The following is a 27,563-nucleotide window of genomic DNA, read 5'->3' on the forward strand; positions in this document are numbered from 1 at the left end:
TTTTGGGAAGGAGAGTGACTTGATGAGTTTTGTTTATTTGAGAAGGATCTCTGAAGCAGCATGTGGAAAAGAGATGGGAGGGGACAGTGAGCGAAGGAACAAGAATTGCAGTGGTGTGGACTAGAGATGTTGAAGATGGCTGCAGCAGGAACAGCTGAGGGATAAGACGGGAGAACCGGGAGAGAAGTTAACGAGGTGGGGGTGGTGAGTAAGGTAGAGAAGGTAGGGGGATCCTCAGGTTTCTGGCTTGGCTGAAGATCCTGATGTACGATTGGAGGGGGAAATGGTGAGTTTGAAATCATGGTTGCATGTCTCCTGTTATATTTTATTACAAATATTTGTTTCATGAGTATCTTCCCAGCAAGATGGGTGAATGCTGTCATATAGGACCCTTGTCTGCCATTTTATTGCTATATTCCCAGTTTCCAACATTGTACCTGGTAAATAATAGGTGTTCAGATAATTGTTGGGTGGATGGGGATGTCTTAGTGGACATGTCCAGTAGGCATTTAATCTATGATTTTTCATTAAAGTAGACTTTCAAAAATATGTTTCTACTATGTCAAAGGAATTTGAATAGTAAAAGATTTTCCCCCTCCCCACCACCATCTTTAAACTTTTTACCACAAAACTTGATTATTAAAAACTTAAAAAAATTCAACCAGTGTATGAATACATAAAGTAAAAAATAAAAACCCTTTGTCTACGCCTTGAGATAACTACTGTCACTGTATAGAATGTGTCTTTTATCTATAAGGTGTAGATATATCCTTTTCTCTAATTATATAAAAATGTACATATATGTATCCACATACATGTTTTTAAACCAAATGGAGACATACTTTATATTTTGTTCTATGGCTTGCTTTTCCATATATACACAGTGGATGTTTTTTCTGTGTTGATAAATAAATATAAATATACACATATATTCATGTCATAAATAGGTGTACATACATGTATATATAATATTATATATATATATGCATCATAATTATTTAACTTTTCCCTAATTTTTGGTATGTATAGGTATACATCATGGCTATAGTTAGTAGTTACATACATTTCATGTTTTTCTTTAATTCAGCCTTTTTTAGAATATAACTTCATATCATTTTAACTGTTGTGTCATAATTGAAGATATTAAGGACTAGGAGAGTTTCACCAGGAGAAGATGTAGATAGGTATGATGGCTGTCTTCAGCTAGTAAGAAGTTGATGTGTGTGAGACAGGAAGACTGGCTTAGTGACTAGAAGCAGGACTAGTAGGTAGTGAAGAGAAGTTAGAGGGAAACAAATATTAGCTGCGAGGAGGGAAGAGCTTCCGAGCAGAGGTGCCCAGGGATGGGGTAGACTGCTCAGGAAAGAACTTAGTAGTGGGCCTGTTGGCTTGGGCTCGCTGCCCTCTTCTTCGTGATGCTACAGAAGAAATTTAACACTGGATGGGGGCCGTAGGGAGAACTGAATGATCTTTAAGCCTCTAAGCCATTAGACCTAGTAAAGCCCCATCTGTCTTTTGGAAAGAAGCAAAATTGTCAGATGTGAGAAGCTATGAAAATCCCTGATTCTTGAGCTAATGGAATTTGAAATTCAAGAATATATTATTTTTTTAAATGGGAGAATTCCTCTTAATTTTCACCTGTCTACAGTATTTAAAATTAGATTTCCCTCTTCTGTAACACATACAAGCTTGCTGTGAGAGAGAGAGAGAGAATACAAAAGGGATTAAAGAGAACGTGGAATCAGCTGACGTTCTGTAGTCAGGTTGTGCTAAAAGGCTTACCAGAACAGCAATAAAAACTGTCCCTTGTTTGTCCCCATGCCGGTATTGTTCCATTCCCACTTTCATTTTTTTGTCTGTCTCCTCTGATATTTATCTTCGTATTTCTAAATAGCACATGATCCGTGGACTTTCTGACGGTAAATTTCAGCTCATCCTCTTACCCTCCCATTGATACAGGGACTGAGGGTGTAGATGGAACATCATCTGCTGAGAGTGGGGAACTGCTGGCTTTTTTTGTTGTGAGCCCTCAAGTTACAGTATCTGCAGCCTCTTCCTTTTAAGTTCCCATTCTCTGGAAGGATCCTCTGATTGCCTTCTGGGGGCTGAGCACCTCTGCACAGGTTTTATTGGAGCTGGTGGGGGAGACACCAGAGTCCTTTGTATGCAGACTTGAATTTAATCCCTGCATTTTAATTCTCCCTGAAGTCTTCATTGGGTAGGTACTGTTATTTACTCCCATGTTACAGGTGAGGATATTAAAGCTCAGATATTACCTTGCTAAGATCCCACAGCTAGAAGGTGGTAATGTCTTGGCTTCAGCATAAGTCTTGACCTTGAGCCTGTGTTCTTGACCCTAGAGGTATGTTGCTTCCTCAGTTCCTCAGTAGCAAGTCTTCTTTGTTGCAGAAATTGGATAAATATTGGTTTGGGATTTCTTTTTGTTTGTTTAATTCTCTTTTCCTTTTTTTCTTCTTTTTTTGCCTGCCTTGCTGTGTGTGTCTTGAACACTTTTTCAGAATTCCATCTTGGTTTATCCTCAGTGGTCCCCCCTTGCCCACAGTTTCCCTTTCCATGGTTTCAGGTACCCGCCGTCAACTGCCATCAGAAAGCGGATGATCCTCCCGCTGTATCTTTGGTTAGTAGTAGTCTCACGTGTCACAGTGCCTACGTCATTCATGTCATGTAGGCATTTATCTCGTGTCATCACGAGGAGGATGAGAACGGCACAATAAGCTATTTTGAGAGACCACAACCCCGTAACTCTTACTCCAATGTATTGTTCTAACTATTCTATTTTATTATTAGTTATTGTTGTTAACCTATAACTGTCTAATTTATAAGTTAGGCTTACAGGGTTTCATTTCTCTCCTGCTGTTCTCAAGAGTTTTTTTCCTTTAGTTTTCAGAATTTTGTCTCTGTGTCTTAGAGCAGATTTCCCTGAGCTCATCCTCTTTGCTGTTCTCTCAGCATCTTGAATCTAAGTTTTATATCTTTTGATAAATTTGGGGAAATTTCAGCCATTATTTACTCAGATACTCTGAAGCCCCACTCCTCTTTCCTTACAGGACTCTGATGCTATGGTGTTATTAGATCTTTTACTATAATCCCACATGTCCCTGAGGCTCTGTTCATTTTTTTTTCAGTGTGTTTTTCTGTGCTGCTCAGATTGGGTCATTTTTATTATTCTGTCTTCTAGTTTGCTGATTCTTTCCTTTTTCTTCTCCATTGGCTGCTGAACCCATTTGTTGTGTTTTCTGTTTTAGCTGTTTTTCATTTTTTAAATTTGCATTTCAGTTTTTCTTCTGTGTATCTTCACTTTCTTTGCTGAGATGTTCTGGTTTCTTCATTTGTTTAAAGCATGTTTGTAATTGTTCACTGAAACATTTTTATGCTTCATAAAATCCTCGTCATATAATTCTAACATTTATGTCTGCTCTGTTAGTATCTGTTAATTGTTTTTTCTCATTCAAGTTGAGATTTTCTTTGTTCCTGGGTTGATAGTGATTTTCAGTTGAAACTTGGGCATCTGGTGTTGCGAGACTGTAGAGCTTATTTAAATGTCCTGTTTAGCAGGCCTCCTCTGATACTGCTCTGGGGTTGGGGTCGGGGGGTGGGTGGGCACAATCTTGTTATTACAGATGGGTTGCAAGTCCCAGTTTCTCACTTGGCCTCATTATGCTGGGTGCTGTTGAAAGGTCAGGTTCCCTGCCGCATACGCCTCCTAGACTGATAGCACCCTGGCTGGGAAGGAAGGAAATGCCTTGTTCCTGCTTTACCATGTGGCCTCCGCCAGCACTCCAGCCTGCTGGGTATGAACAGGCTTCCCCCAGAGCTTTCGTTGGCACCATTGCAGTTCGGAGGATGGCGTGCCTTGCTATTACTGGACAAGCGTGAAAGTCTAGACTCCATTTAGACCTTGTTGACTGGGATGGAGGTGAAGTTGCAGTTTTTTCTGTGGTGGTTGCTGGAGTAGAGTGGGTATTACCTAAATGTTTTCTTCCTCTCTGGGCTGTCCTTCTTGGTTCATTAGCTAGAGAAAGCAGGCCCTTCTTACAGCGTTTGTGTGCGTGCCCATTGGTGTTACTGGGTCGTCGGGTCCTGCACCGCTCAGTCCGGGAAAATAGAGGAGTCGGTGGTGTCTGATTCCTCATACCCGCCTGCTCTAGCCAGCCTGTCTTCTCTCAGAGTCTTTCTGTGTCTGGTTTATATGTGATAGCAGGGTGGCTATCTGTACTCAGAAGAAGGAAGTAATTCTTTTCAGTTATTTTAAATAACAGATACTTATCTGAATTGTTCTGTTTACCTGTGATGGTTTTACTTCTAGGACAACCTCAGAAAGCTGAGATATTCCCTCCCGGCCCCCAAGAAAAAAAACCTGTTTTTTATTAAATCAGCACTTAAGGGGTAGGTAGGTGATCATAGATTCCTCTAAAATGTTGAATCTTGATTTACAGAGCTACTTACAGTGTTATCTTAAACTATTTATTATGAAGTCTTGTTGCTAGATAACAACACTATATGAAAACATGCTTATTTATTGCTTAGTTGGGAAAAGCTCGTTGTGGGTTAAGTATGTGTAAAAAGAAGAAATACTGTTGACCATGCAGCTAGGGCAATATGTGTACCTCGTGCACTGTTGCCCCTGGGTGATGCGACACACTTGGACTGCAGAGCGTGTGCTGAGTTACCCTTCTTCTCTTCTCAGCTGGAGTCGAGATGGTCATAAGCTTGTGAGCGCCTCCACTGACAACATAGTGTCACAGTGGGATGTTCTTTCGGGCGACTGCGACCAGAGGTTTCGATTCCCTTCGCCCATCTTAAAAGTCCAGTATCATCCACGCGATCAGTATGTTTAATCTGAGCTGTTCTTCCCAGGGGTGGGTCTGAATTCTCTATGGATTAGGTCCAGACTCGTGACAGTTTCAGTTGAATGTTTTAGGAGGCACAAGCACACATTTCTTCAAATCATCTACATGAAACCTTTCTGTCTTGTAAGGAGTATCCTTGTATTGTATGATTAAAAACTGGCCAATATTAAGACTTTGGAAATTGGCAAAGGTAGGGGTAACTGTAATAGCTGGGCCTTGACCTGGGGCTTTTCCCCCTGATTATTTGAATTTCTTTAGTAGAGGAAAATAGTTCAACATTAAAGCTACATTTAAGAAAAAAGAGTTAATCCACTATTCCGTTACCCAGACAAGTGTCTTCATTTCTCTGGTCAAGTTCTCTCCGTTTCTTTAGTCAAATTCTCTTTAAGTGTAAAGCTGGTTAAATAGAGTTGTAGAGCTCACGAAGCACATACATGCATACCAAACATGCATAAATATGTATTTTTTACATAATTTTAATGAATATTTTACCTTATCTCCTATATATTTTACTAGCTTGCTACATTTGTAATTACTTTTAATGATTACATTTTATTTTGCCTAGCTAGGATCCCTTACATTTACTCACAGTCATTTCCCTATTATTGGACATTTAGATTTTAGGCTTTTTCACTATTTTAAATTTGCTGTGACTGGGAGAGTTGATGAGGATAGTGGATAGTGACCAGAGAAAAGGGCACGAGCATCAGCCTTCTGATACCAAAGCAACAGCCAATGTACTATTCATATTTTTAAACAGGAACAAGGTTCTCGTGTGTCCCATGAAATCTGCTCCTGTCATGTTGACCCTTTCAGATTCCAAACACGTTGTTCTGCCGGTAGACGATGACTCCGACTTGAACGTGGTTGCATCTTTTGATAGGCGAGGGGAATATATCTATACGGGAAATGCAAAAGGCAAGGTAAGCCTAGAAGCTTAGAAGCTAGGGGAGTGAGCACCGGGCATCCTGCGCGTCCATTCATGTCCTGTTCTCTTGTTCTGCTGCCTTTGCGGTGTCTTTATCCCCGGATAAGCATGTGTCCTGCCTGTGGCAAATGTAGCCTGTTTTTCTCTCATCCCTTAATAGTGATTCTGTTCTTTGAATTTAGAGTGCCCAGAGATTATTTGGCCTCAGAAAGAGTGAAAGGGCCTTTACTGGATGCCATTGATGAAGGGCCTTACTAAATTACAGAATTTAAAAGTCATTGTGAAATGAAATACGGCTGATGAAAATGTCTGATAACCTAGTTCTGAAATACCCTGTCAGGCCAGCTTGACCTACAGTCTGTGGAGGAAGAGGTCAGGTTAAGTGAGCTGTAAGGTCCTTTTTGAGCACAGCTTGTAGTCGCTTTAATGACCTTGGTATTCTTTTCTTTTTTCCCTGGGGCACATGGCTAGTATAATATGGCTACTTTAGAGAGTGGCACTTTTTAAAAATTCTGGTGAGATACACACAACATAAAATTTTAAATCTTAATGGTTTTCTTAAGTCATACAATTCGGTGGCATTAACTACATTCACATCGTGCATCCGTCTCCAGAACTCTCTCCGTCCTGCAGAACTGAAACACTGTACCCATTAAACATTAACTTCCTGTTCCCTGCTCCCCGCCAGCTCCTGGCAACCACCATTCTTTCTATCTGTGAATTTGGCTACTCTGGGAACTGCGTATCAACGGACTCTACAGTATTTGCCTTTTTGTGACTGGCATATCTCACTTAGCGTCACGTCCTCGAGGTTCAGTGCACAGCATGTGTCAGAATAGCCACCTTCTCAAGGCTGAAAAGGAAGTAATGTTCCATTGCACGTCATGCCGTGTTCTGTTCTTTCCTTCATTGATGGCCACTTGGGCTACGTCACTGTTTGACTATTGTGAATACCACTAAACATATTTTAGGAGTAGATTAAGACACTGTCCTTTATTTGAAGCGGTGAAAGGCAATAGCAGTTAATCAGGTTGAACACAGGGGGACAGAGATGTTTCTATTGTTATCCAGTCTCTGCCCAATTTTAGAAAGAGAAGCCAGATATAATTTACTGAAGTTGTCAGAATTCTCACTTTTATTTCTCCTTTAAACTTTAGATTTTGGTCCTAAAAACAGATTCTCAGGATCTCGTTGCTTCCTTCAGAGTAACAACTGGAACCAGCAATACCACGGCCATTAAGTCAATAGAGTTTGCCCGGAAGGGGAGGTGAGACCTTGTCTTTTTAGGGACAGTTTTAAAAGTGAGGAGAATGCAAAAATATTTTGAGATTCACAGTTTTTGTGTTTGTTATACTTAGATTTTTTAAAAGTTTGCTTGAAAAATAGTAAGTAGAAACTGTCAGTAGCTGGTTCTTAAGGTGATAAATTTCCTGCTTTGAGCCAGCAGTCACATTTTTCTCTGAGATTATCAGGCAGTTCCTCTACAGAAAGGGTATCTGAGTGGTATGTGATTTGAACAAAATGCCTGGCACATGGTAGGCACGGGGGAAAGATGAGCTAGTTTTGTAATCAGAATTAATGTCACAGAATTCACATAATGCACACTTTACTTACATAAAACCTGTTTAATTTCAGACATTTTTCTGTTAAGTTTGGTTACCCAACTAGAAACAGGAAGAAATAGGTCATCAGTAAGAGAGGTAAAAAGCATTCAATTTCATATAGGAATGCCCATACCTACTTAGAGAGGACACTCATGTTCAGAATTGTCTTGAGTTAAGAAAAGATTAATCAGTCAATTATGTTAGAAGGTGATGAAATAATTTATATTTTAGATTCCCAATGTCACTACAATAAAGAGTTGAACATTTTATAATGACATATGTAGCTGATTAGCTCCTTAAGAATATATTGTGTATAAAACAGGTCAGAAAAATAAGGTATTTATATACGTTTAACTGTAAGCTTGTGAGTTTAGCAAGCTGGTTTCAGTGTGGAGGTCTTGGATCTCAACCAAATACTGGTGATTGTGCATGTAAGGTTCGGAGATACACAGGAAATACAAAACATATTCTCACTTCAGATTGTATTTTGGTTTGGAAGATGATGAGTAGATACGTCTAGCTTGTTACTTAGATGTTTACGCAGTCTTTCACTTTATTAGTTGTCCCACAGTACTGTTCAAAGTAACAGGTAGTGATAGCAAATGTTAACAGAAACAGGTATTTGACCTCTGGCATTGCTATTTTTATCCTTCCTGTAGTTGCTTTTTAATTAACACAGCGGATCGAATAATCAGGGTCTATGATGGCAGAGAAATCCTAACCTGTGGGAGAGATGGAGAGCCTGAGCCCATGCAGAAATTACAGGACTTGGTGAATAGGTATGTGTCACAACCTAGAAGAAAGTGGGATAATTCATGACCTGGACTCTGGTTCTAGTTCTCCTTGGGTAATGCCTGTCCTTCAGGACCCCGTGGAAGAAATGCTGTTTCTCAGGAGATGGGGAATACATAGTGGCAGGCTCAGCCCGGCAGCATGCCCTGTATATCTGGGAGAAGAGCATCGGCAACCTGGTGAAGATTCTCCATGGGACGAGAGGAGAGCTCCTCCTGGATGTGGCTGTGAGTGGAATGTGAGGTGGCTGCTGTTGCTTAGGTAATACAGAACGTCTTGGATCCATTCTTAGAGCCGATTTCTTCTTTCCTCATTGAATTTAGTGGCATCCTGTTCGACCCATCATAGCGTCCATTTCTAGTGGAGTGGTATCTATCTGGGCACAAAATCAAGTAGTAAGTATTTTTCTGACTTCATTGCTTTGAAACCAGATAACTAGGTTTCTATCAAAGTACCTTACAAATAGGAAGATAGAAATTACCTTTTTTACTTTCTTTGCATGATTCTTTGGAACCTCATCAAATAGATCCAGTGCATCTAGCTTTATTTTATTTTGATGGGAATGTGTTGGTCCACAGCTGATTTCTTAGCTCTGTTTTCTGGGAGAAGATCTAGTGTACTTTCTGTTACATTTCTCTATGATCTGAGATAGATTTTGCTTTTGTTTTTCTTAATTTCAGCTTAGTTTTGGTCTAAAGAGTTTGCTTTTATTTTAAACAGCTTTAATTATACTTGTAATCAGTGCACTTATAAGAAAATTTAATTATTTTACCACAAAATTACATCTTTAAAAAATGAAGGATGGCAGTTTCTTACCAAAGAATTCTAGTTCTTCATAGGAGAAAACCTTTAGATACTTAATTTTTATTACCTGCCAAATTTGATCTCAGAATTCTAAGTCTCATGTTCACAGCTTTCATTTATATCATTAAGGTCTAGTGTATAGGCCGTTGCTCTCTTATATGATTAAGTAGTATGTTTTGTTGTTTAGGAAAATTGGAGTGCATTTGCACCAGACTTCAAAGAGTTGGATGAAAATGTAGAGTATGAGGAAAGGGAATCAGAGTTTGACATTGAAGATGAAGACAAGAGTGAGCCTGAGCAGACAGGTAATACTTCCTAAGTTCAGGTGGTATTTCCCAAAGGACGGATGGTTGCCTTACTCTATGCTCGTGTTTAATCTGTGTTAAAATTTTATTTCAGCACTTAGTCAAAAATGTCACTTTTCACTTTAAGCTTAATTTTGACAGTGTTTTGAGAATCTCAGTGTGTAAGCTGTTGACTGAGGGCTTATGTGGGCATTGTTACGGGGTTCAGAGACTTTCTTAACATTCATTCTGTATTTCTTGATTAATTGCAGATAATTAAGGGAGGGTTAGTTTATGTGCAGCACGTAGTGAAGTACCCACGTGGGCTGGGGACTCTGCTTGTGTCATGTATTGTCACTCTTGTCAGTAAGACAGAGGTAGAGAGCATGGACTTGGGAGTCAAACTGTTTTTGCTTTGGGCAAAATACTGACTCTTTAAACTTGAATTTCCTCATCTGAAAATAATAGAACCTGCCGTTTAGGGTTTTGGGAAATAAATGCAGTAATTCATGTAAAGCATTCAATATAGTGTCTAGGCCATGACAAGCATTGGATGTTATGTGCTGTTATGATGACTTATCATTATTTTTCTGTCTTGTCTTCTGAACTTTTAGATGGGAAACTCCTTGAAAGTAAAGATTTGACTTTTTATCCCCATGGTGTCTAACACAGGGCTTTATATCTAGTCGGGGTTCATGTATGTGACTACGTAGTATGCCCAGTTGGCACGGTCAGTGTGTAATTAATATAAATAAGTAATAATAATAATAATGTAAATAAGTAAATAATAGTCTTTCTGTTTTGTATAGGAATGCCCATACATACTTAGAGGACACTCATGTTTAAAATTGTCTTGAATTAAGAAAAGGTTAATCAGTGAAGTCTATAAGAAGCTGGTAAAATAATTTATATTTAGACTTCTAATGTCATTATAATAAAGAGTTCAAAGGTCATTGACTCCTGGGCCACTTTATTGTGCTGGGAACCAGGGAATTGGGGTTGAAGTTGGTTCTTTCCGGCTTGAAAGTGTGGGTCCTCACTTTTGTGATACTAGAGAACATAAACACCTCGTGTGTTTTCAGAATACCATCAGGGATGCAGCATGTTCTGGACTGTATTGGTATTATTGGTTATGTTCTGTGAAGCCTTCCCAAACTTCCACATAAGCTGTTTCTCCTTGTCTCCTGAGCACATTGCACATACCTTCACTGTAGTACTTACTGTATTGAATTGAAATTGTTTACATCTGTTTCCCCAATTAGACCACAAAGCTTTTACTGAGGAACTGTTCCCAACGTTCCTGGTCATCGCTCAATCCCCAGTGCCTAGCTGATGGTGGAGATGCAGCAATGTTTGTTGAATGATTAAGTAAAATGAGCCATGTGATTTCCCTCCTCTATTTCCCCTGAATTTCAGTTAATGAAGATCATTAAGCTGCAAGTAAAAGGCAGTTTGCCACTTCTTCTCACACCTCTGCTGTGTTTCTTGTGCAGGGGCTGATGCCGCAGAGGATGAGGAAGTGGACGTCACCAGCGTGGACCCTATCGCTGCCTTCTGTAGCAGGTGAGCCCCCCTGAAGGCTAGGCCTTGGGGCGCTCCTCTCCGGTCTCTGGTGGTGTAGTACCTCCTTCCCCCGGCTGTTCCTCCGGTCCCATGTGCTTGTTAGCTCAGAGAGAAAACTCTTTGTTGTCCTAGAAGTCCCTTCTCTTCTCCCCTGATTGAACGTATTAAGAAAATGAAATAATTCATTTCTACTATTTGTTCTTACTGCTGATTTTATTAGTCATATTATCTGATTTCCTTTTATTCATCTGGGATTTCTTAAAGTTCTAGAACCGTATCTGTTGCTTATGGTAAATATAAGTGATTCTGCCGTAGAGGAAGGGTTCATGGTTTAAGCAACTGTCTCCTCTTTTTTCCAATCCCTTGTCTGATCCTGTTCCAAATAGTGATGAAGAGCTGGAAGATTCAAAGGCTCTATTATATTTACCCATTGCCCCTGAGGTAGAAGATCCGGAAGAAAATCCTTATGGCCCCCCACCGGATGCGGTCCAGACATCCCTGATGGATGAGGGGGCAGGGGCAGAAAAGAAGAGGCAGTCTTCTGCGGACGGGCCCCAGCCGCCGAAGAAGAGACCCAAAACGACCAACATAGAGCTTCAAGGAGTCCCAAGTGATGGTGAGAGCCGCATGTTCTCTGCTGTGTGGTGGACACTGCTTATTATTCTCTTGCCCGGTTGGTAATTGCCTGTTTGGGTGATTTTACCTTAAGGGAGTTTTCCCACGAGTCTTTTTTTATAGTGCTTTATTACATTGGAGTGACTTACTCTGCTTTGACTTCTTTTCAAGTTGGGAAACTCTGTACATTGCCTGAAAGGACAGCTTTGTCTTCGGTTGTCTGGCACAGTTTGTTTCATTTTACCATTCTTCTTTTTTTCCCCCTATAGAGTGGTTTTATTAGATGGTAAAGTACAAGTCATACCTGGATAATCTTTTCATTCTTCTATCTGCTTTACAGTCTAACGTGTGGAAGCCTTTATTAACATGTCTTGGAGTGGGTGGGGATAGGGGTGGGGGGTGTGTGTATGTGTGTGCATTTACTGTTGGGCACCCCCCTTTCTCAGCTCACTACAGATCAGTTAGTTACGTAACGACGCAGTTCCCCGATGCTGCCCATTGTGCCTACATGCCTACTTTGTTCAGGCATCATTCGTGACTTTTACACCAATTCTGCAAGTTGTTTTATTATCCCTGTTCAACAGAGGAGAACATTTAGACTCAGAGGTTGTGTAACTTGCCTGAGGTCTCAGGAAGTGGTGGAGTCCAGATTCTTACCCTGTCTAGTTCCAGAGCCCACTTCCTTTCTGCTCTCACATTCCAGTGCGTGCATGGGCATTTCTGTTCTGGCTTCGTGTGATATGTGATCAGTGTCTTTCAGCTAGAGCTTTTCAATTTAGAGCTGTTGTGCTTCCTGTGAGTCACCTAAGGCCGTGTGCGCACTTTGGCTAAGCAACTATTGTTTAATGGCCACTCTTCTATAACTAGTAAACAGAGCGAGCTTTTCTCTTTGTATTTGTGGATCTGGGCCCAGAACAACATTCTTTACCCCTGGGAAGGTGGCATGTGCTTGGCTGGAGCCACGGACACGGGTGGGTGTCTGGGGTTCCATTCCATGCTTATCTGTCCTTTTGCAGAAGTCCATCCACTACTGGGTGTGAAGGGGGATGGCAAATCCAAGAAGAAGCAAGCAGGCCGGCCTAAAGGATCAAAAGGTAAAGAGAAAGATTCTCCATTTAAACCGAAACTCTACAAAGGGGACAGAGGTTTACCTCTGGAAGGATCAGCGAAGGGTAAAGTGCAGGCGGAGCTCAGCCAGCCTTTGACAGGTAAGGACACATTGGGAGCGCTGTCTGGCTTGCTTCGTGGCCTTGCTTTGTACAGCCCCTGACCTGTGTAGGTGCAGCAGTTTTTCCTTTCTTCCCTCCTTTGTCCCAGTGGCAGATGTTTTGTGAGTTTTAAGTTGCTGCCAAGGGCAGGCTAACCCAGATTTGGCTTAATTCAGTGGCTCTTAACCTTGGGTCCATAAATGGGTTTCAAGGGATCTATATTCCCATCCAAAATATTTTAGGAATGTTTTTGTGGGGAAGATGCCCATAGCTTTCCTCAGGTGCCCGTAGAAATCCACAGTCCAGAAAAGGGTAAGAACTCCTGGTTTAATTCATTTCTTTGTATGTACTCCGAGGTGGTTTTGTTGTGTCTCATGTGAAAGAGCCAGACAGATAACCAGTCACATAAGCTTGCTCCGTACAGCCTGTTTGGCAGTAGCATCTTTTCTCTCTCTCTCTCTCCGAGTCATTTGAATCCCAGAGGTGTGACTTTGTCTTTCCCAATAGTCTAGAAGCAATAATGAAGTTGTTAGTAGGACCATTAAGTAAGGATTCATGTTAAGGAAGGAAATGGTTGTGTTTTTTCAAGTAGGAGATTACCAAAAGAAAGGAACTGCAGGATCTGTGTAGCTTCTTAGCACTTAAGCCATTTGAAACTTACTGATTTTTTTCACTTTTATACGATGGATTTTTATTAGGGGATGGAGAACAGTTTTGAATAACTGTCAAGTTTTGTTGAATCCAGGCTAAGTGGTCCATTGTTTGGAAAATAGTAATCAAATTAGAGTCCATTTCTGAATCCCCCCCAATTGTTGCTAGGTTTTAGGAACTTTGTATTATATACAAGCACTGCTTTAGTTAATAAAATATTGTAAATTTTCTTGGCTAGGTTAGTAAATTCAGGCAAGACTGATGAAACATCAGTGGTTACATTCAAGTTTTTTCCCTGCTTGCTTTAAAATTTTAATTTAAATGTGAGGATGGGGAACACAATGTGTAACAGAATTCCTTGTGCACGGTGCACCACCAGTCAGGTGGTCATTGTGACGGTCATGGATGCCTTTCTGCAGAGCAGCTGGAGCAGACTCAGTTACTCATCATTCTGAGTATTCTGCCTCAAATTGGCTAGATTTAGACGTCTCACAGCCTACCATACCACTGAGCACCAGCATTTTTTCCCAACAACAGTATTTATAGTGTGCCACTGATAATAGTCACCACCCCCACACTCGGTCCCCCTCAGGCCATGTCTGTATGTGTTTGTAAATAGCTTGGGAGAGTTGTGTGAGCATTACCAGCAAGGACTGCAGGTCAGTCACTGGCTAATGTGAATAAAAATGCTCCATAACCTACTCCTTGCACAAGCTGATGCCGCTACAGGAGAAACCAGTTTCAAGTTTAAGCAGATTTCCCTGACTGAACTGAAATGCTTCAGTGTAATTTAAAGTATGGCCAAGCTTTGAATTAATTGAACTACTCCAGTATGTTGTCTCCCAGCTTCTTTGAATCCCATGTGTAATTAATCATTTGTTTTTTAATAGTAGGTGTATGTGTGGTAAATAAGCCATTTAAAGGTTTTAAAAATTCACATTTTCCCCTTTATAATATGGTGATTTCAACTTCAGTTATAGTTGGTAAGGTCACTGACGCTAACTAAATATCTCCGGCCTTTCCCGAACTGGGCTTCTGTGAATGGCACCTTGAAGCACTGTTGGCTTTCACAGCTCAGAGGACAGCAGCAGCGCTGTTCCTCAACTATGATTCCGAAGTTCTAAATGAAAGTCAAAATCAAAATGGTGGAAAGTTTACTCAGTCTTAAAGGAATGGGCCTTTTTTTCCCTTGAAATTCTCAAAATACTGAATACAGTTTGAACTGAAATTTTGAACTGTATGTAAAATACGTATTTCAGTATTTGTACAAGTAAGTGTTTCAAAGCTCTTCCTGGCAAGAATGGATAGTTCCTGCTCACTTTGCTGACAAGGTTAAACATGGTGCTGACCTCAGTAAAGGCTAGATTGTATCATGGAATAACAGGGGGCTTCAAACTGGATTTTTATTTTCTGCATTGTTTTTATTGGGTACTTGAGCTGGCCAACCTAAAGTATGAGGCAACTGTTTTAACCTCCTCACCCTTGAAAAGGACTGGAGGAGACTTACATGTATAGGGCCAGGGTGATGATGCATTTTCTGACAACACACAGACAAAGCAGCTGCATGGCTTACAGCAGACATTCCCCCTGTTTCTCGTGATGCTGCGCACTGCATACTTCCCCTGTAATCCATACTTTCTCCTGCCTGTTTTCACCTTTCTTCTCTGGCCTTGGTTTCTTGACCTTTCCCTGAATGGAAGTCTTCATAACTGAAGCAGCCAGCTTAAACTCCGGAGAGTGCTGGGGAGCAGGATCATTAAAAAAAACTCAAAGAGGCATTGTGGTGTGGTTCCAGACCGGCTGTGACAGGCTGCATCCAGCTTTCCTGGCTAGCTGTAGTGTGGTTGGGATCTTCGTGGAGGCTGCACGCCTGGGGCAGAGTGGTGAGGCTGGGTATCCCACACAACTCCACCAGAAGTCTCCGTTGCAGGACAGCCTATCAAATCTTTTGTGTCGGCGTGGAGGGCCCAGAGCAGGCAAAGGCTGGCTTGGCATGTGCTGTCGATTTTCACATGGCCTCCCAAGGCCACACAGGTCAAACCTCTTTGTTGTTTGAGTCTCATATTCTTCCACACCTTGGAGATTTTCGGTAAGAAGCAGCATGCAGTCATTGTACATTTTCCAGCAGATACTAAAGATACTAAGTGAAACCTGATTCCTAATGCCTGAGGCTGAACGTCTAAAATTCAATTCAGTCTGAGGGTTGTATGTATAGATTCAAGGCTTTATGGACTCCCCTCCCCACAAATGCCCTTCTTTTCCTTAGAGCCAAACTGTCTGAAGGCAGGGTTACAGGTGTAGGCTGTGTTACTGCTCAAGTTAGATAAATGACAACTATTTGTTAATGTCTGCAGTGGGCCAGTTACTGAAGAAACTGTTCAGTTAGCCCGCCCTGAGTAGCCCTGACAAAGCCGATACGTGTGCGGCATGTTGCAACAGGAGGTGATGCATTGTGAGGGAACGCTGGGGATGCACAGACCCTGCAGAAGCCATCTGGAGTCCGGGGCTAGACAGAATTCTCCCTCACCAAACGGCTCCTTGCATTGGATCGCACCAGCGACCCACACCCTTGAGGACACTGCCTGTGTCCCACTAGTGAAGCGTGACGAGGGTCCCCCTGAGCCTGCAGTCTTTCAGGAAGGCCAGATTGCCACCACTCCATCATCAGATACCCCACAGTTACCGCACTAGATACTCTCTGGCGGGCAGGCCTGCGGTGTGAGCAGGGCCGCCAGCGTCCCGGTCGTTCTGCTTGCGGCCTGCCCGAGAGTGAGCGGCAGCAGTAGCAGGTATGACGGGCTGTGCTCTGTCACATCGGGGGTCTAAGGGCCTCGGGTGGTGGCATGGAGGAGTGTGCGTGGGCCTGGCTCTGGGTGTGGGCAGGCGCTGCTCAGGCTTCCCTGCCTTTGGCTGCGCCGCTGCTCTCCAGATGCCCCCCCCACCCTGGCCTCTGAAACCTGGGACCTCTGCTGGTTTTTAATGCTTGCTAGTGAGTGAGGGTTTTTCACCCCCTCCTTCTCTCTTTTTTTAATGATAAGTCTTTCAAAGATTAATGTATGAATTCCTGCCAAAATCACATGGCTAGTTGGATAGTCTTTCTCACTCTGTGATCTTACTGGCGGACTAAGGTAATGTTTAAAAATTAATGTCCAGTGTTTTCTTCGGCTCCCTTGGCTCGGGCTGCTGTTGGGAGGCACCACTAACAGCTCTTCATCGGGAGCTGAATTTTTCTCCGGAATTGTGTATGACGGAGACTTCTTTCCCTGAGGTTGCAGCGGTCTAGCATGTGTCCTCAGGGCAGGTCTTCTGTTGTGCCGCTGTCTCTGTGTGTCTTGCTTGCTCGTGTTGCTGCCCTGTTTTAGTTTGTGGCCTGATGCCTCACAATGCCTTTTGTCCCTGCACATGAATGAGGGTGATACAGAAACACGGACTAACTCAGTCAGTGGAATGTAGCTCATTAGTCATCTTGAGACTGTGCATCATTAATGCTTTTGATTTGTGACCCAACTACTTTCCCTGTCATGACTTAGGGTTAAAATGTCAATGTTGTGTTCATTTTTAAAAGTGAATATTTACTTAAAAAACTGGATTGGTTGGGTAGCTGCAGGAAGAATTAGTGACATTAGCCTTAAAGTGGTGAAGGCACGGTAGTAAGTCCTGTGGAGAAAATTCTTCTATACCAAGATTTTTTAGAAAATCAACTTGAGAGCTTGATTTTATTCTATTTTGAGTGATTTGAAAAACTAAGTAAACTTTTAATCTTACGTATACCAAGTTTAAATTTGATTTTTAACAATGTAGCATTCAGGAGAGTCTGTATCTCCTAATTTCTCATTTGCTCTCAGGCAGATGGGAATATATTTTTACTGCCAGTTTTCATCTGTGCTTGAACTTTTACTTTAAAAATCAGGTTAAAAGCAAAGTTTAAGTGGGTACTTTTCTTTCACAAGTTGGACGATTATTCCTGAACCATTTTCCCTTCAAGTGGCATGCTCTTCCTCATTCCACATGGCATCTGGGAGGATGTTCTTGACCGTGTTCTCTTTTTCCACTTCCTAGTTAATATTCCACAGCAGCCCACTCAAGGATGTCCCTCAGAGGTCGAAGAGCTTCTGTGGAATAATCAGGGAAGTGTTCATTTGATTTTACTATTAAGGATTTTATTTGTTGATCAGCTGTTGGCACATAGAAATGCCAGCAGTAGTTTTCATGAACATTTCACCATTTCTTGGGTTCTGAGGTGATGAGAATGTCATATAAGGAATGTCTCATTGTTAATCATCTAGTGGTTATTTTGTCTAATACGTGAAAGATTGAAAGATGAGGTACCCTAGCTTTTCCTTTCCTCTGCTTCCTGCGCTTTTTGGATAGTAAAGCATTATTTATTAACACCTTGGAGAATGGTCACCATCTTAGGAAATATGTAGAACTCTGATCGTTTTGACTTCTTTTCCCTTGGAGGCAGTCCTGTGGAAAATTGGGGCGGGGGTGGGGATTACTTGTCGCCTCATTGAGGAATAATTGGGAATCGAGTTGGTTTTAACGGAAAAGAAGGAGGCTCTTACCCATGTGCACATTGTCGGGCGCCCACCAGCACTTCTGTTCTTGTGACTGGTCTGAGCTGAAAGAAATCTTTTTGTGTCTGATCTCCAGCAGGAGGAGCCATCTCAGAGCTGTTGTGAAGACCCTGGAAGTTCGGCGTTCTTCCCTACTTCGCCGTCACATGGCCTCTGGACATTGTGGTCAGTCATTGGAGAGTGACTTTTATTTAAAACAAAGGCCTCTGCCTCCTGCCCTGGAGGTGGATGGAATGAGTATTATGTTTGAATGAAGAAATGAATTATGGAAGAAGAGTATACGTCCCCGCCTTGCAAGGATAAGTCCCAGTAGGCTCTCAGGAATGAGGATTTGTGAAGACATCAAATGGGAGTTTTGACTCTCAACCGGAATGCTTAGTTACGTTGCCGGAGACCTTGGCCCCTCCTGCTTCGGTGCGCCCGGCATCATTGGACCCGTCATTCCCTGTCCCCTGTGTGCCTTCGTCCTCAGTGCATGTCCTTGAGTGACTTGCTCTTACCTGAAATTTTGCTCCCAGTATCCTAGGAAACCTGTTGCATATTCTTCCATTTTAAACTAACTCTCTCAGTAGATAACTCCTGTAGTTCCCTATGTGCACAAAAGATGGGGGCAGAAAAGAAAGTGCTCAAAAGAGTTCACATTTTCAGAAAGGGAAGAAAGATAAGAAAGGCCCCCTCGCCCTAACGTACCACATTTTGCTCGAGAAGCTGGGCTGCAGGGGGGTTGTGGATCTCCTGTGTTTTCCTTTCAGTGCATGTTTCCCTCAAGTATTGGCTCATTCTCATTAGTCATGGCTTCCGAAGATGGCCAGTTTCATCCGTCCCCAGCCAAGAATCATCACTAGTTTATATTGCTTTGTCTGTGCTGGCTTCCAGAGACGGAGACAAACCAGGGTGTCTCAGCAAGCTTCTTTTTTACTGGGACAGGGGAATCTCTCCAAGGACTGACGTAGAACCAGCCGAAATCAAAGCAGCAACACAGTTCAAATCGAAGATCAAGGACAAAAAATTGTTTTATCCTTGCTTGAGGATATCTGTCCCTCCCATCAGTCACACATTTTTCCCCTTGTCTCCATGATCCTTTTCCTCACTCCCTGTTTTCAGTCACTTCCTTTCTGTGAAAGGTTGCTTAGTTTTTAAAAAATTTTTTTAAATTTTTACTTTGTGCTTTTGCTCTTCTTTATCTAAAAAGTAGCAGATTGGATGGATGTGTACATTAGGTATTTGAAATTCTCTGAAAATCCAGAGTAAAGAGACCAGGTGTGGAGGAGGCACACTGCCCTTGAGTAGAGCTGTTGGCTGGGAGCGCGGGACTGGGTCATCATTTTCACTGCATTTGCAAAGGAGAGTTTAAGCACTGTTTTTGGAGATACAGCCACACATGTTGGTGACCTCTTGGATTTTAGGGTAGAAATAAAAGTAGAACACATCAGTAAGAGCCTCTGTCTCCTATTCCATCTTTCAGAACCAAAATATTCAGTCGTTGAAATAAGAGCTGTCCCTGAGATGGCTGGAAGATGTATTTTTAGATGCCATTAGTGTTTCCTCAAAGGCTGAGTTTGTGAATTTCACCTCTTATTTCTTAGCAGAGCAGTGGTAGAGATTGGTAGGCAGCCCACTAGGCATGTTTTTATTTTGCAGACCTTCCCTTCCACTTGTGTCTGTACCGTGCGCTGCAGTAGTGTACGAACCGAGCGATCCAAACATTTCTGCCTTACTTCCACATGAGGGCAGCTTGGTGCCCTCTCCCTGTGCATTTGGGTGTTAATGCTGTGCCCACCCCCTAAACAGGCTACTGAGAAAAAATCAGCTTCAGCCTGGCACATTATCTCTGGCAGCATCTCCTAATAATTATTTATGCTTCTGGAATTTTTTTTGAGCTCCTAAAACCTTTTGTCCATTTCAGTTTGATATTCTTGATTTGTACAAGATACGCATATTCTCTTCTTCCTTTTGTCATCTCCCCCAACCACTGTTTCTTTTTTTAATGTTCTGTAGTTTTGTACAAGACGAGACTTAGCCTTGGGTACTTATTGCTGAAGCTTTAATGCTTTGTAAATAAAATGGATGTTTATTAAAGAAACAGTGTAGACGTTTGTTTGCAGACACTGATCACTTCTGGAACTCACTGGCCACTGCTTTGTACAACAGAAAACTCACTGTGCTGTCAGATTTTCTCTCTGAGTGGAAATAGAGAGCTGGCGGGGTCAGGAGTGGTCAGGTAGCCCAGACTTCTGCCTGTAGCCAAGGACATAAATAGATGGTGCAAGCAGAAAGTTGAAGTTAAAAACATCATCTAGAAATGATCTCTCTTCAAATCCTTTAGCTCAGTGTGTGTATGTGACTATTGTGTAGAGACCGCAGTGCTGGAAGGCGTCCTGGAGGCTACAGAAACATGCCAGGAAGTTCCAGCTTCCCAAGGGTCTTCCTTAAAGTGTAAGTATGGTTAAATTGCTCTTTATTAGCCTTTTCTTACTAGATGAGGTAGTTTTAAAACCCATCGAGTACTCATTGTCTCCTAAAGAATGAGATGTTTCATGAAGTGTATTTAAGTCTTTGACTTTAATCACTGTCACATATGCATGTCTACTTGTGAATCTTTTATGTGACTGAGAATCCGTCACTGACATCAGAGCTGTTTCTTAGCAACCTTGACTCAGTGAACAGTGACTCCCTCTGTTCTGTAGGGTGAAGAGAGTAGGCAGACAGACGGAGGGGAGAGAGATGCGTATCCCCTCCCCTAGAAGGTACCTCCGGTACCTTGGGGAAGGAAGAGCCCAGACGGGGACGGGGGAGAGGAGCTGCATTTCGTATTACCTCCTTGCTGATAACATTCGAAGTCTTCAGGGACATCTTGGTCCTTGTGTTCATGAATTTTCTATTTAAAATTCCTTACACATGACCAGTGTTTTACACTTTACAAAGTGTTCTCATGTGCAGTTTATCATTTGATTCTCAAAGTGACCTTCCTGAAATTGGCAAGGAGGGCTTCATTTACAAAGGAGGAGATGGACATTCAGGAAGGATAAGTCACTTGCCTCACAATATTTTATAGAAGGTTTAGGAGCATTTAAGGTCTGTAATAATTCAGGTTAATCCTCTTTTTTGGCACTTGGTATTTGATTTCTTATTTGGTCAGATTTAACTGAGCTTTTGTAACCTTTTAGATCCCACAATTTGGAGGGGAGGAGAAAGGGTGGGAAGAACCTATAGCTTCACTAGGCATTTGAGCTCATTTGGAAATTCACGTCAGCTTCAGAAGCCTTGTCATCTTTGTCTTCCCAAGAGGTGGACTTAAATTCATTAAAAGGATGTGAAAAGAATGAAGACTGGGAAGGTGGTTACCAGCAGAGGCAGTGACGCAGCAACAGAGTGACTCTTTTCCCTGCTGGGGCCTCACCTGTCAGTAAGGACTGGACTTCTGTGTGGGCTGCAGTGTTTCATCTACAACCTGTGCATGCCATCTGGTAGCTTGGGAGGAACTCCTGCCTTGAAGTTCAGTTACACCCTCGTGGAGGATTCAACCGGAATACACCGGGGTGCTGGCTAACGGTGGTGCAACGCCCACTGGCATATGAAGGCTTTGGCCGTGGATTTCCTCCTTGGAAGCCTGGTATTGGCTGCCTGTCTGCCTTTGGTGGTGACTTCACCTAACATCCTGGCCATCCCAGAGAAGCTACAACAGGCTGTGGGGAAAGTTGTGGTCAGTGCCACACCCTGCACTGTCACCTGCGGCCTTGGCTATAAGCAGGAGACGGTCTGCGAGGTGGGCCCTGATGGAGTGAGGAGGAAATGTAAATCTCAGCGCTTGGAATGTCTGACCAACTGGGTCTGTGGGATGCTCCATTTCACCATTCTCGTGGGGGAGGAATTGGAGCTGAGCTGTTTGAGTGCAGACACCCTGGAGGTCGGGCAGGAAGCTTTCTGGTTCACCTGGCGACTTGCTCGGGGCATCATCTCAACTGACGATGAGGTCTTCAAGCCCTTCAGTGCCAGGTCCCACTTTGTGAAGTTTCGATCTGCTCAGGAATATGACTCTGGGACCTACCGGTGTGATGTGCTGCTGTTAAAGAACTTGAGGCTTGTCAAGAGGCTCTATTTTGGGCTGAGGGTCCTTCCTCCTAACTTAGTGAGCCTGAATTTCCATCAGTCCCTTACTGAGGATCAGAAGCTAGTAGATAAGGGCCTGGAAGTAAGTCTGGGCAACTATTCCAGGCCTCACCACCCACCATGGAGAAAGAAGGTGCCTCTGGCCTTGGGAATAGGAATTGCCTGCGGCGTAGCTGGTGGTGTGCTGGTGAGCATTGTCCTGTGCAGTGGGCTGATGGCGAGCTGCGGTGGTGCCCGCCTGAAGGCCTTGCAGGCCTTGTTCCTGAAGTGCTGGCCGCCTGGGGGTCTGGACTGGCTGCTCAGGAAGCTGAGCTGGCTACCCAAGATGCCAAGCTAGCTTTTGAGGGCAGAGTTCTGGCTGCCTGACTGTGGATCAGTCAAGAGGAAGGGCTGCTGCTGCCAAAAGAACGAGTGGGGGATGTAGAGCGAGGCGGCAGCGTGGCAGCTGTGAGCAGTAGTCCGTACCTTCTGTGTGTCCTAGACGGACCTCTTCCTCATCTTCCCTGCCCTCTAGGTACCCAGGGAGCCTGACTGTGGGCACCTCCCTGCTCCTGCCCATGAGAAGAGTTCTGTCTTCCAAGCTCGCGTTCATTTTCAGCTTGTGTGCCTCCCTCTCCACCTCCGTCTCTCGTCTCCTGAGCAGTATAATCACGTGAGAGGATATATTAATAGCTTTTCTGGTGAAGACATTTTTTTCCTCTTCAATAAAAATAATCCACAGTAGCTGTATGGAGACATAAGCTTTTCTGCTGTTCAGTTAAAATTTTCCTAGATTTGTTGAAATTGTCCCATAATTGGTCTGGCTTTATTTTCTTCAAATATCTTAGAATAGACATTGAACAACTTGCTTTGTAGAGGGTCATAAGCCAAGGTGGTTAGTGATGACATCTGACTTCGGTATATAATAGTCACTAAATATTAATAAATTATCTGCCCCTCCTGTACACCCCAGGTGAACCCTCTGTGTTCAGTTTTAAACTGATTGCTGGCAAACTGGATCCTTTGTGTGGTAGGTCTCCCCTGAATAGTTTGTTGCCGTGCACCCTGCTCCCATCCTTCCGGCGCCCTGAAGCCTGTGTTCCTGGGAAGGTCAAGTGTATTGTCTTCATATAACAGTCGAGGCCCCCTAAGAGAGGACTAGCACCTTCTTTCCTCCTTAGGAAATCTAATCTGAAGACCTTAAAGGCCATTCAGACTGAGATCATTGGCTTGTGGAACCAGCAAGGGAAAGTCTCTTGGCCACCAGCTGAGCTCATTCTGTTGAGAAAGGGCATGTCTCACTCCCTCACTTTGTTCTAGCTGCAGAAGGATGAATGGAAGCCGAGACTTGGACGAGTGGATCTCTTTAGCTGTGTGTCTGAATCACCTGAATAAGCTTTTGAAAGATAAGATTCAACCTTACTTTTCAAAACCTGAAAAATATGACCACAGTTATGGATGACATATAATTCACTGAATAAAAGAAATCCACTGAGACCTCTGGATTAAAGAGTAAAAAGTACATCTTCTTTGTAGAAAAATGCTGGCTAATAAATCTAGAAATGATGAGTTTAAAGACTCACCACTTTGCAATCCTCATCATATCATGAGGCAAGGATTAGGGATTCCAGAACGTTGGTGAACAGGTTTTAGAAAAGCCGGTAATCCCAAAATATCACTCCACACACTACTAACCCTGAGGATGCTACTTCAGTTTAAATTATGGTCAATGGATTTATATTATTTCCTCTATTTTTAATTTTAGAAAGTTTCAAACCCAGAGAAAAGTTGAAAGGTTTGATAACACCCAGAGACAATTTAACAGGATTCACCAGCTGTGAATGTTTTGCTGCAGTTATATTTCTCTCTAAATACACACTGATTTGATTGAGCCACTTGAAAGCTAGTCACAGACATTGTGACCCCTTTTTCTTAAAACATTAGCATCTTCCAATAAGGACATTCTGTATAACTCAGTGTCCATCACACCTAAGAGAACAATTCCCTTCTCTTTTCTTTGGTTGCTATTTTGTTTCCTCAATTTCTAAAATCTTAGAGCTTTTTAATCTCATTTTTGGCCCAGGATCAAATGATTCACATACTATATTTGGTTATTTCTCTTAAGTCTTATTTTAGAACAGATCCCTGCAGTTATTGTTGCTGGTTTTCATAACATCGATTTTATTGAAGAGTTTAGCTAGGCCAGCTGTCTTGGATAGTGTCTGGATTTGTCATTTCCTCTTGATTAGGTTCCTGAGGAATGGATTTTACACATTTTTGACAAGAGCCCTGTGTAAATGACGACATGTACTTATTGCATCAGCTCAGGAGATGCACGATGTCAGAGTGACCCACTGTGGATGACAGGCTTGATCATTTGAGGTGGTGACTGCTAGAGCTCTCCAATGTTATATATATTTCCCCTTTGTAATTAGTAGTGTGTGGAGTGATATTTTGGGATTACTGGCTTTTCTAAAAACTGTTCACCGACGTTCTGGAATCCCTAATCCTTGCCTGACTGTATGTTGAGGATTGGAAAGTGGTGACTCTTTAAATTCATCATTTCTAGATTTAGTAGCTAGCATTTTTCTACAAAGAAAATGTACTTTTTACTCTTTAATCTTGAGGTCTCAATGAATTTTCTTTTATTCAGTGAATTACATGTCATCCATAACTGTGGTCATTTTTCATGTTCAAATTGTCCAGTTTTGGTCTGTAGGCATCCCTTCAAGCCAGCTCTTTTGTCCTTTTGATGTGGTCCCATTTGACTTTGAGCATGTCCTTTCTTTCTAGAACAGCAAAATGGCTCGGATCCACATTTGGACCTTATTTCTTCCAAACCCGAATCTGCTGTTTCTTCAAGGGACTCTGGTTCCTGTTAGTGTGGGGAGTAGTATTTAGAAACCCAAGATTTAGGTGCTAAATGCACTCATTGCCATGGGGAGTAATTGCTTCTAGGCCCTTTCAGTGTCCTAGATTATGTAAATCATTAATTCAAAGTATCTTTGTTTTTCAGAAGTTTTATAGATATAATGTAAAGGTGGATGTATTGCAAAGACTGAGAACCACTGGTATAGTAGGCCCATGCTTAGGGAGTCTTTACTCATCCTCTTTGAAAAGATCTAGGGTTTTCCACACACTGTTCCCCATTCTCTCCACCTCTGAGAGGATGGGTTTCAGAAGACTGTTCTGTTCCCAGTTCTGCCGGTGATTGTGCAGCGGAGTGAGCTAACTGACCCGTCGTCCTCATCTCTGAAATGTGATCATGAGGATCGGGTGAGATCTTGTGTGTGAGCTTCGCCAGGTGAAGGACTGGATGTGAGTCAGGACGTGTCACTAAGGAGTCATTTGTTCAGTGCTGGTCAATTTGCTGAAGCAGGAGAGACCTTGCTACACTTTAAAAGACCGTAGCATGTTAATGTCTTTGTATCTAATGAACTGAAGATTATGTCGCTGAGGAGGGAGGAGGACTGAAGGGTACAGTTTCCCATATTACAGATTGAGAAGCCGAGACCCAAGAAGAGCTAAACAACTTCTCCAGCTTTCTGTCACAGCCAGTAGCAAGCGTGGGATGGAGTGTTGTGCTGCTGTAGATTATACCCCTCTGTGCCCTGGGCTCTTGGATTTGGACTCTGAGGGTACAGAAGGACTGAACACAGAAAAGAACAAACGACCCTCAGGGGTGTTAGTAAAAGACCAAAACCCAGTTTATTGCACTAAATTCTGTGTGTGTGATCAAGGAAATGCTGACTGGACTAAAAGTTGGGTTCCCAGCAGCCCCTTTGGGTGCAAAGGGAAGGAATGAGCCTGTTGGGTGCCGTAGCCGTGCTGACCCCTTCTGGGGGCTTGCTGTCAGCTGGGCTCCTTGTGCTGAGCAGGCCCTGGGCTCGCAGCTAAGCGCTGAGTCGTGGGGCCTCTGCTTGCCTTCGTCTCCCTCTTCTCTGAGGAAGGCTGTGGGCACGGTGAGCACGGAGCCCTACCTGCTCAGCACGGGTAGAGCACTTCCGGGGCTGCGCAGGCGTATCCCTGTGCATTCCAGATGGCGTGATGAAGGTTTGTGGAATGCATTAGAGAATGTTGCTGCTGGGAAATGTGGCTGAGAGTTCAAATCCTTCTGGCTGCTGTGAGCAGAGACTAGAGGCACCTTCTCGTCCAGCGGGGCCACTCTCTCTCTGCAGGGAGGAGGTGTCCCTGCGGTACTGTTGAGCGAGTACCTCAAGTGTCTGAAAACCAGGGAACACTAAGAAGCGCCGTCACACGGGCACTGTGCACAGCCCGTGGTATGTCAGGAAAGGCCGCTCATTCCGGCAGATTGCCTCCTGGGTCCCGCTTCCAGACTCTGCCTAATTTGCGCCCCTCCCAGGGCTGAATGAAGCAATGTGGCCTGTGTGCTGTGACTTTACCTTAGAGTTGACCTTGTGGAGAGTGAAGGTTTTGGATAACGGCCTGGGTTAGGGAGCAGGACAAGGAGGCATGCCTTAGCCCCAAGACAGAAACGCCCACAGCTGGTGCCCGCTGCCTCAGCAGGCTGAGCAGCCATCTTTATTTAAGAACTGTTGCTACCAGAGTCAATAAATAACTACTGTTACAAGAAGTACAAGAGGGACAGACAATAGGCCAGTGGGAGGGGTTCCGTTTTAACGAAAAGTGGGTCCAGTCAGTGTCCAGTGAAGTCCTCGCCCTTGCCTAGCGTGAGCCTTCCTGTTGTGCGGACCCTAAATGGGGTGGGTAAGTTGGAGTCCGGGGACAAGGCAGGCTCTGCCCCATCGAAAGGCACCGGGGCTTCCTGGGCCCAAGTTAGCTGACCCATTTTTTCCCCCGCCAGTTTCCCCTTATTTTCCTGCCCTCCCAAAGCCTGTGACCACAGCTACCAGCACCTATTTCCGAGGAGCTCTTCAAGTCCCTTATAAATGCCCATCACTCCAGGAGCCTGTCTGGCAACTTTGTTCGCCCCCCGGGACGCAGTCCGGGTTATGTTAGGTCTGACCCGGAGGAACAGGACAGCACACGCAGGCCTCAAACCCTAATTGAGGGATACTGTTTTCCCTCCCAAAGGAGCCCAGTTGGTCACTCCTGAGACCAGGAAGAGAAAAGCATCCTTCCGCTGGGGAAGAGGTGAAGAGAGTGAAACATTCTTAGCTTGGGCTCTTGCTCAGGGTGGAGTACATGGCTCCTGGGCCTGCCAAGAGGCAGTGTATCCCAGGAAAAGAAGGCCCAGGGGTTGGCCCTCCACCTTCGTGACCAGGGCCACAACAGACAGGAGCTCCCAGACAACTCCTGTTCTGGGCACCGCTTGGCTCTAAGAGTCGCCACTGTGGAAGGATCCTTAGAGCTTCTCTCCCCCACCACCCAGCCATCATCTAACCTAGATCCCAGAGCAACAGCTGTCAAAATTACTCAACGTCCTGAAAAAACAGGGTCTTACTTATTCCAGGGTCTCATTACTGTTTTTTTCTGGTGTCTAACCTCAGTCTCCTGTTACTTAATCGAAGGGAAAGACGCCCCCACCCCATGGCTCTCTTATTCCCCTACGCCGTGTGTATCACCAGTGCCTGGAATGACAGTAGATCACCTGAC

General features: G+C 43.4%; 2 protein-coding genes across 7 annotated transcripts in view; both read left to right on the forward strand.

The window, feature by feature from the left end:
- The window catches only part of LOC108399080 (retinoblastoma-binding protein 5), a 93,170-nt gene extending 73,190 nt beyond the window's left edge, over window positions 1-19,980 (forward strand). For 3 of the 5 annotated variants that reach the window (XM_073217069.1, XM_037015225.2, XM_037015227.2), the window contains 11 exons: window positions 4,709-4,849; window positions 5,632-5,794; window positions 6,957-7,066; window positions 8,063-8,182; window positions 8,269-8,422; window positions 8,519-8,590; window positions 9,187-9,304; window positions 10,777-10,846; window positions 11,233-11,462; window positions 12,478-12,669; window positions 17,974-19,980. In XM_073217069.1, the coding sequence (XP_073073170.1) occupies window positions 4,709-4,849; window positions 5,632-5,794; window positions 6,957-7,066; window positions 8,063-8,182; window positions 8,269-8,422; window positions 8,519-8,590; window positions 9,187-9,304; window positions 10,777-10,846; window positions 11,233-11,462; window positions 12,478-12,669; window positions 17,974-18,002 (1,399 nt within the window). In that variant the 3' untranslated portion in view covers window positions 18,003-19,980. Of the gene's footprint in view, window positions 1-4,708; window positions 4,850-5,631; window positions 5,795-6,956; window positions 7,067-8,062; window positions 8,183-8,268; window positions 8,423-8,518; window positions 8,591-9,186; window positions 9,305-10,776; window positions 10,847-11,232; window positions 11,463-12,477; window positions 12,670-17,973 lie in introns of those variants that run through there. The other 2 variants (XM_073217070.1, XR_012122927.1) reach the window with 2 other exon arrangements.
- A 339-nt stretch (window positions 19,981-20,319) lies between these two features.
- Window positions 20,320-27,402, forward strand: TMEM81 (transmembrane protein 81). 2 transcript variants are annotated; one of them, XM_073217072.1, is made up of 2 exons: window positions 20,320-22,194; window positions 22,522-27,402. In XM_073217072.1, the coding sequence occupies exons 1-2, from the start codon at window positions 21,472-21,474 to the stop codon at window positions 22,729-22,731; spliced, it is 933 nt and encodes a 310-aa protein (XP_073073173.1). In that variant the 5' UTR covers window positions 20,320-21,471; the 3' UTR covers window positions 22,732-27,402. The 2 variants fall into 2 exon arrangements, with proteins under 2 accessions (XP_073073173.1, XP_073073174.1); XM_073217073.1 differs by having other exon boundaries at window positions 20,320-27,402.
- Window positions 27,403-27,563: the final 161 nt, after the last annotated feature.

Source organism: Manis javanica, chromosome 11 (assembly GCF_040802235.1).
Source record: "Manis javanica isolate MJ-LG chromosome 11, MJ_LKY, whole genome shotgun sequence".
NCBI classification, from domain to species: Eukaryota; Metazoa; Chordata; class Mammalia; order Pholidota; family Manidae; genus Manis; species Manis javanica.